General features: G+C 34.3%; 1 protein-coding gene across 2 annotated transcripts in view; it reads right to left on the bottom strand.

Moving 5' to 3' along the window:
• Positions 1-4101: 4101 nt before the first annotated feature.
• LOC135214124 (paired box protein Pax-1-like) overlaps positions 4102-10000 on the bottom strand; it is a 162029-nt gene continuing 156130 nt past the window's right edge. The window contains exons 3-5 of one of the 2 annotated variants that reach the window (XM_064248224.1): positions 8911-9091; positions 7000-7197; positions 4102-5180 (exon numbers count right to left, since the gene is read on the bottom strand). In XM_064248224.1, coding sequence (XP_064104294.1) covers positions 4508-5180; positions 7000-7197; positions 8911-9008 — 969 coding nt within the window. In that variant the 5' untranslated portion in view covers positions 9009-9091 and the 3' untranslated portion in view covers positions 4102-4507. The remainder of the gene's footprint in view (positions 5181-6999; positions 7198-8910; positions 9092-10000) is intronic. The other variant, XM_064248222.1, reaches the window with a different exon arrangement.

Genomic DNA, 10000 nt, shown 5'->3' with positions numbered 1-10000 from the left:
TAATTGCTATAAATCACAGAGGAGTTTGTCAGTTTTGTTTTATTGCTACTTCGCAATAATTGCTATAAATCACAGAGGAGTTTGTCAGTTTGGTTTTTATGTTCTACGTTCGCAATAATTGCTATATCACAGTTTTGAGTTTGTCAAATTGGTATAAATCGTTTGTATTTGTGGCGTTGAATAATTGCTATAAATCACAGTGGAGTTTGTCAGTTTTGGTTTTATGTTCTACGTTCGCAATAATTGCTATAAATCACAGAGGAGTTTGTCAGTTTTGGTTTTATGTTCTACGTTCGCAATAATTGCTATAAATCACAGAGGAGTTTGTCAGTTTTGGTTTTATGTTCTACGTTTTTTTTTTTCGCCAATAATTGCTATAAATCAAGAGGAGTTTTTTTGTCCCGTTTTTTGGGTTTTTATTTTTTACGTTCGCAATAAATTGCTTATAAATCCACAGAGGGAGTTTTTTTTGTCCGTTTTTTGGTTTATTGTTCTACGTTTCGCAATAATTTGCTATAAATCACAGAGGAGTTTTGTAGTTTTTTGGTTTTATGTTTCTTACGTTCGCAATAATGGCTATTAAATCACAGGAGGGTTTTTTGTCAGTTTTTTTGGTTTTAGGTTTCCTACGTTTTCGCAAAATAATTTGCTAAAAAACACAGGAGAATTTTTGGTTTTCAGTTTTTGGTTTTTATGCAATACCGTTCGCAATAATTGCTATAAATCACAGTGGAGTTTGTCAGTTTTGGTTTTATGTTCTACGTTCGCAATAATTGGTGTAAATCACAGTGGAGTTTGTCAGTTTTGACATTTATATGCTCTACGTTTGCATCAATTCCTGTAAATCACAGTAGCGTTTGTCAGTTTTGACATTTGTATGCTCTACGTTTGCAAAAATTGCTGTAAATCACAATAGAGTTTGTCAGTATGACACTTATGCTCTACATTTGCAACAATTGCTGTAAATCACAGTAGAGTTGGTCAATTCAGAAATGTATGCTCTACTTTTGCAACAATTGCTATAGATTACAGTAGAGTTTGTCAGTTTTGAAATTTATGCTCTACCTTTGCAACAATTGCTGTAAATCACAGTAAAGTTTGTCAGTTTTTAAGTTTATGCTCTACTTTTGCAACAGTTTGTTCAAGATGAGGGTGTACGTTGAGTTAACGTTAATAATTGTAACGAAAAGGAAACTAAACAATGAATGGTTAGCACAAGTACAACTTAAAAAATGTTAACACTTTTTTTTAATATATTGCAACAACATATACGTAATATGAATTTTATCCAATTCGACAGAACATGATAACAGTAATAAAGAGAAAGATGATAATTATTAAACTGGTGTATCCTTCTTAATCATGCATTGAAATTCTTGAAATAAAAAATTCCTAGTGATGTTTTGATATATACATTAAATTAGTCCAAAGGTGCTTCCGTGATTTTACGAAGTAGCGATTCTTCAAAGTGCTTCTTCAGCTTAAAAACACCTAAATGTTCAATTAAAAGACTGGCTGATAATTTATCATATTCTCTACTTTCCCTTCTTTTTTACAAGATCAAATAAATGTAAATATAAACACAATTCTATTCGTATATTCGTGACAATGTTGCAAATTAATTTCGTAAGACCATAGAATTTTTTCACAGAGAGAGAGAGAGAGAGAGAGAGAGAGAGAGAGAGAGAGAGAGAGAGAGAGAGAGAGAGAGAAAGTCCTATATCAAGAATGAACATTGTGTACCAGGGAGCAGCAAACCTTTGAAACAATATCTTTGCAGACACTTTAAAATGAAATATGTGATAGAAACTAAAAAAATAATAAATAAGTAAATAAAAACGATCTCTCTTACCTCCTGCCATTGCTGACGGCCCTAGGCTTCTGTAAAATTTTAAAATAGTACTTCACTTTTCCCTAACACAAAAAAATGGGGGCTTTATTTCTCTTCTTTTTAAGAAATCCTTATATTTTACCAATACCCACTTATGTCACCAGCACGCAGAAGTAATTATAATTACTGATATATACTATATCTATATATATATATATATATTATATATATATATATATATATATATATATATATATATATATATATATATATGATATATATATATATATATATATATAATATATTAAGTGGATAGTTTTATTCTTGCAAGGTCACGTGATCACACTACATTTCGGGGACGCCAACATCTGATCTGTCAACTGAAAGCTAAAAACACTGACCAAAAAAAGAAAGAATAAAAAAAAGGCGTCCGCACACCGTGGAGTCTAGAGTGACACTGAACCCAAAGCCTGGAATCAGTGGAATGTCAAACCTTTTGTGAAGGATTCTGGAGAGGGGGAGTAGAAGATACCATGGATTCTGGAATACTTCCAAATCCATAGACTTCGTTATCAAACTATTTCGTCTGGGTGTTTGCTTTAGTGTTTTCTTATTGATATTAGGGAATAGTTTTGCATTCCAAATTAATTTTTTTCACCATCAGGGGTATAAATGATCAAACTACTTATTTTCGAGTGTTTGAATTAGTCTGATCTAATCCGATATTGAATGATAGTTTGGCGTTCCAAAATGTCTTTTTTTTCTCGAAACTGGGCATAAACAGAGGACACGGAACCATTATTCATATAATATTTGATCTGGCAGTGTCCTTATCACATACATAGAACGTAATACTTGCAAATTTTCATTGATATCTTTACCTATTTTGAATTCGTTTCATAAATTTATATTTCTTTTATTTCTTAGAAAACATTTAGCAATTTCACTGGCCCCAATAAACATGATTACAGTAATATTGTAATGCATATCACCCCACAGGTTCATAGTATAAGGACTCAAAGGTTTTTCTGTCAAAAAACTATATTTCATTTTTAATAAATTAACCAAGAAAAGTAATCCATATGTTTACAATTACCTAAAAAACGAAGTCATCCATTTGTTTAAAGGTGGGTAAAAACGTTAAAGGAATGAAAAACAAAATGCAAAACAAAGCAAATGAAACAGCAAACTAGCAAGAAACGTTTTATTAATGAATCATCTTACACATTATTCGCTTAATTTTAGAAAATAAAAAGAGAAACATGAAACTTAATATTTAATTGACACATTTTCATGTGAAGAGGTCATTCTCATTACGTTGTTTTCCATGCATTGTAGTGCTTCTTATTCATTTTTATAGTTCTCAGAGTTTTCATTATATTGTATCTAGGATGAGATAGCGAAGTTATTGATTTTAAAGATGTAATAAAACAATTATCAGTTTTAAACCATTGTTAAATTTGATATGTATTATAATAGGCACGGGTTGCTTGTGATAATATATATATATATATATAATATAATATATATATATAAATATATATGAATATAAATTAATTATATATATATATATTAGACCATATTATATATATATACATATAGATATATATATATACAAATATAATATATATATATATATATATATATCTATATATATATATATATATAAATATATTATATATATATATATGTATATTTTCGATGTTTACAGATGCACTTGTGCATTCTTGTATACTTGACATAATATATCAATAATCTCTTAGGTCTTTTGCAAAACCTTTCATATAATTTTATCTCACCTTTGACACTTCTGAATATCGAAATATCAAAAAATAATTAATTATACCATCTTTAAACCTGCATGGAAAACATTAATGGCACTAAGGCAACGACACAAGGCACTGAATAATTGAAGTGAAGTAATGGATTCTTTTCTTCCTTCAGTATGTATCCCTCTATAATGCATATGTATGCATTAACGCATTCGAATGAGAATGTCACAAAAAAAAAAAAAAAAAAAAATGGATGAGTCCAAATATTTACAGGATCTTTTATAGTTCTAAGGAAATTCTTAAAAATTACGTCAAGAATGAAACAGAGAATGAGAGGTAGAACATTGATTTCTGTTAGGCTGTTTTGTTTATGTCATGTATGTATATTAATATATATATATATATATATATATATATATATATATATATATATATATATCATATATATATATGTATGTATTATAATATATTATATATTATATATATATAATATATATATATATATATATATATATATATATATATCTTCTTAATATTACCCTCTGGTTATCACACAGTTAAGGCACAGTTGAGAGGCACATAGTTTTATTTTTCACATAGGCACTTCCACAAAGAATTCGAGAACACAGTGTGATTCAAGATAAAACTGTTTTTTCTTTTCTATGAAGGGTATTTCGTAATAAAAAGTTTTCGATAAAAATCAAGTCTATTTGTGCTCGATTGCGTGCGTTCGTGAGCGCCACAGGACTGCAAAATAAGGCGTAAAAGTGTTCGTGATCAGAGAGAAGAGGGAAAAGTTTGCAAAGTTCCACGTTGAAGTGAATCTCTCGTACGCAGCGTGGAAGGAGAAGAGAAGCGACGTGGCGTGGTGAAAGTCACGGATGACCTCCGTGGAACTGGAGTTTTAAAGCGTTGCAGTCTGGGGCGTGAGGCTCGACCCGCCCATCATGGAGGTCAGTGGGGTTGGGAAGGTGTTTTGCAGCCCGTTGCTGAGTCCTGTAGGAATGCCGTTGGAGAGGCCGTTCGAGAGCGGGTTCCCCAGCGGGTTGGAGAAGCCGTTGGCGAAGGAGGACGAGAGGTGGTTCGGGAGGGTATTGTGGGCCAACGGGTTGTTCTGCTGAGTGCCCGAGTGCAAGTACATGTAGTAGTTGTAGTTGTTGGCGTCCTGCATGTGGTGATGGTGGTGATGACGGGTCAGCCCCGCGGCGGCGGCCATGTTGACGTGCCCCAGGAGGTCAGACACCGAGTGCGAAGAGGGCCAGTGAGACCTCATGCCGCCCATGGCGCCGCAGGTCGACCCCGACACGGGCGGAGACGGGGTATTGGTACTCTTCCCCGTCGGAACTGCGGTGGTACTTCCTGGCGTGACGGTGCCCCCCGGAGGCCCCGGGGGAGGGGGAGCGGGGACCTGGGGGCCTTGTTGCATGGCCGAAGGAGGGTGTGGGGCCATGGAATAGGCGGCGGCAGTGTAGGCGGCCGCCGCTGGGTACAGGGTACTGTAGATGGACGAGTGCTTCATCTCGTAGTGGCTCTGGCCTCCCAAATGGGGCAGAGAGCCGATCTTGTTGCGTAGTATCCTGGGGGAGAGAAGGATAGGAGTTATATATTATTATTATTATTATTATTATTATTATTATTATTATTATTATTATTATTATTTTATACTGTCTACATAGTTTTTAAATCAGTTATCTATATAGGGCCATGTATAAAAATATATGAATATTATTATTATTATTATATTGATATTTGTATTATTTATTATTATTATTATTGTTATTATTATTATTATTATTAGTCATTATTATTATTATATCCCACATCTTGCCTTAGTTTCTTCTCTGTTTACATAGTTTTTGCCTCATTTATGTAAGTATGGCCATGACTTAAAATAAATGGTATTATTATTATTATTACTGTTAATGATAATAATAAAAATCTATGAAATAACATGAACTATATCATTTCGCAACAAGAAATGATTTGAATTGAGAACCAAGTTTAATTGATGATCTAGCAATAGATAGGAGACGGGAAATGGGAATCGAGCAGATTCCCGAAATCTCTCTCTAGTTATTTATTTTTGAATAGATTTGAACCCACACATTCCCGTGGACTTGTTTCTCCAATAGAAAGAATATATATAAAAAAACTGAAGAACTGGTATCAGCCTTTATGGACAAATATACGCAAAATAAAGTAAGAGTGAATGAATGATAAAATTTAGGTATTAAACGCATGCACTTGAACCGTTCCAACCAATCATCTTTTACGTTTTTAAAATAGGGAGTTGGAGAGGTTGAACAGCAAGGTGAAAAGACCCAGAAAGTAAGGGAGATGAAGTACAAAGGATCTAAAGGTGGAACTAGGAGAATAATAATAGTCATTGAGGTTGGACAGCAAAATAATAGTCGCAGAGGTTGAACAGCCAAATAATAGTTAGAGAGATTGAAAATCAAAGCATTAGTTAAAGAAGCTGGACAGAAAAATAATAGTCAGAGAGGCTGAACAGCAAAACAATAGTCAGAAGGTTGTATAGTAAAATTAGTCAGAGAGTTTTGGCTGCAAAATAGTAATCACAGAAGTTAGGAAGCAAACTGAAAGACAAGAAGCTGGAATGGAGGTAAAGTAAGTCTAGAGAAATGGGGTTGCAGCTACGTGCCTAGGGAACGCTGACAAAACTCCTAGACTATTAATTTGCTGTCCAGCTTCTCTGACATATTTTGCTGTCCAAACTCATTGACTATTATTTTGTTGTCCAAACGCTCTGACTATTATTTTGCTGTCCAAACTCACTGACTATTATTTTGCTGTCCAAACGCTCTGACCATTATTTTGCTGTCCAATCTCACTGACTTATTTTGCTGTCCAAACGCTCTGACTATTATTTTGCTGTCCAAACTCACTGACTATTATCCTGCTATCCAAACGCTCTGACTATTATTTTGCCAAACTCACTGACTATTATTTTGCTGTCCAACCACACTGACTATTATTTTACTGTCCAAACTCATTGACTATTATTTTGTTGTTCAAACTCACTGACTATTATTTTGCTGTCCAACCTCTCCAGCTATTACTTTGCTGTCCAACCTCATTGACTATTATTTTGTTGTCCAACCTCACTGACTATTATTTTGCTGTCCAAACGCTCTGAATATTATCTTGCTGTCCAACCTCTCCAGCTATTACTTTGCTGTCCAACCTCATTGACTATTATTTAGTTATCAAACCTCTCTCACTTATTTTGCTTTCAAAACTCCTAGACTATTAATCTGCTGTCCAGCATCTCTGACTTATTTTGCTGTCCGACCTCTCTGACTATTACATAGCTGTCCAACCTCTCAGACTGTATTATAATTAAGATGAAATATTGTGGCCTAACATCTCCCTCACCTTGATATGGAGGACACACTTGGGACGTTATATTTGTCGCAAACACCGTCCTTCAGCAGCCTCTCCCTGATCTCCCAAGCGAAGATGCCCGGGTCCTTCTGTTTGAGGTCCTTGATGTAATTCACCACTTTTGGGGTGGTCACCCTGGGCTTGGAACCCCCTATGGCCCCTGGGAGGATGGAGCCTGTCTCGTTGTACCTGGAAGTAATAATAATAATAATAATATAATAATAATAATAATAATAATAATAATAATAATAATAATAATAAGTTGAAAAGGTAAAATATAAGCTTAACAGCATATAGGCTGCCATTCTCTTCAACGAAATAATAATAATAATAATAATAATAATAATAATAATAATAATAATAATAATAATAATAATAATAATAATAATATTAATTTGAAACAGGCCTTCTTTCAAACATATCTTATTGAAAATAATGGCAGAATTTACTGAACTGATATTAGAAGAATGAGAGGATTTTGTATAAAAACAATTGTATAAATTCTGCCACTATAAATAAATAAAAATTAAAATAAAATAATAATATAATAATAATAATAATAATAATAATAATAATAATAATAATAATAATAATAATAATAATAATAATAATAATAATAAACACATGGGCAGTGCCAGTAATCAGATATAGCGCAGGAATAGTGGAATGGACGAAGGCAGAACTACGCAGCATAGATCAGAAAACCAAGAAAAATATGACAATACACAAAGCACTACACCCAAGAACAAATACGGACAGACTATACATAACACGAAAGGAAGGAGGGAGAGGACTACTAAGTATAGAGGACTGCGTCAACATCGAGAACAGAGCACTGGGGCAATATCTGAAAACCAGTGAAGACGAGTGGCTAAAGAGTGCATGGGAAGAAGGACTAATAAAAGTAGACGAAGACCCAGAAATATTACAGAGACAGGAGAATGACAAACAAAACAGAGGACTGGCACAAAAAAACCAATGCACGGACAATACATGAGACAGACTAAAGAACTAGCCAGCGATGACACATGGCAATGGCTACAGAAGGGAGAGCTAAAGAAGGAAACTGAAGGAATGATAACAGCGGCACAAGATCAGGCCCTAAGAACCAGATATGTTCAAAGAACGATAGACGGAAATAACATCTCTCCCATATGTAGGAAGTGCAATACGAAAAATGAGACCTTAAACCACATAGCAAGCGAATGTCCGGCTCTTGCACAGAACCAGTACAAAAAGAGGCATGATTCATTGGCAAAAGCCCTCCACTGGAGCCTGTGCAAGAAACATCAGCTACCTTGCAGTAATAAGTGGTACGTGCACCAACCTGAGAGAGTGATAGAAAACGATCAGGCAAAGATCCTCTGGGACTATGGTATCAGAACAGATAGGGTGATACGTGCAAATAGACCAGACGTGACGTTGATTGACAAAATCAAGAAGAAAGTATCACTCATTGATGTCGCAATACCATGGGACACCAGAGTTGAAAGAAAGAGAGGGAAAAAATGGATAGTATCAAGATCTGAAAATAGAAATAAGAAGGATATGGGATATGCCAGTGGAAATTGTACCCATAATCATAGGAACACTAGGCACGATCCCAAGATCCCTGAAAAGGAATCTAGAAAAACTAGAGGCTGAAGTAGCTCCAGGACTGATGTAGAAGAGTGTGATCCTAGAAACGGCGCACATAGTAAGAAAAGTGATGGACTCCTAAGGAGGCAGGATGCAACGCGGAATTCCACACTATAAATACCACCCAGTCGAATTGGAGGACTGTGATAGAGCAAAAAAAAAAATAAAATAAAAAAAAAATAAAATAAATATAATAATAATAATAATAATAATAATAATAAGAATAATAATAATAATAATAATAATAATAACGTGGGCCCTCACCTGGCCAAAATTTTGGACACGCAGCCGTGTGATACTCGTAGCTGTCGAGATATGTCACAAGGGCGTATCCCCAGCTGCGCCAGCTCGACTATGCGCATGCGTATGTGATTCGGGAGGGGCCGGCCATTGACGAAGACTCCGCCCAGTTGGTTCACCTCTCCGTACTGCTGAATTTGGGGATCTGAAAGAGAATGTGAAGAATGAATTAGGAATCACTGGGAATTCTTAAAAAGAAAATACTAAAATAAAATAGATAATCGAAAATATAATGGAGCATAATAAAGTATCTTATCAGGAGTATATTTTTAATATTCCAATCTATGATACATATTTTTTTAATGTTCCCATTTATGATAAATATCTAAAAAAACAATAGTCGAACATATAATGGATCATAATGAAGTATTTTATCAAGAGTATATTTTTAATATTCCCATTTATGATAAATATCTTTAATATCTTTTATAATGCTCCCATCTATGATAAATATCTTTTTAATTTCCCCATGGTAACATTAAATATATTTTAAAATATTTCCACGTGAGTGTATTTTACCCATCAATTTCTCTAAATCTTGATCTTCAACTGTTGGATTCTCGTATTTATTTTAGCATTCGGCGAATTGTAAGAAAAATAGAAAAAAATATATAAAATCAACTCGCTTAATTCTGCCATTCTTATCAAGAGCATTTGCATAAAAGAGGGTCTTCTACCAAAATATGAATTATTATTATTATTATTATTATTATTATTATTATTATTATTATTATTATTATTATTAATTAAAGCTAAACTGCAACCCTATGATCCTTTTCCACCTTTCTACAAACTGTGACCAACCCTACTGTACATCTGGTCATACCCAGGAATACCCATCTCACGCCCACACACCGCTACCCTTTATGCCCACAACGCCCTTACATTAACCCCAACACCCCTAACCCCCCCCTCGAAACACGTAAGGGTTAACGAGAGGGGGCGACCAGCACGTTCCCCACCCGAAAACATTTGGAGAATAACTGTCCTCTTTTAACCTCTAATTATAGAACACAATTTAACCCCGCCGTTAATGACCCGCCTGGAATTCTAG

Source organism: Macrobrachium nipponense, chromosome 19 (assembly GCF_015104395.2).
Source record: "Macrobrachium nipponense isolate FS-2020 chromosome 19, ASM1510439v2, whole genome shotgun sequence".
In the NCBI taxonomy this organism is placed as follows: Eukaryota; Metazoa; Arthropoda; class Malacostraca; order Decapoda; family Palaemonidae; genus Macrobrachium; species Macrobrachium nipponense.
The sequence above is the reverse complement of the archived record's forward strand: the minus strand, read 5'-3'. Positions and strand labels throughout refer to the sequence as shown.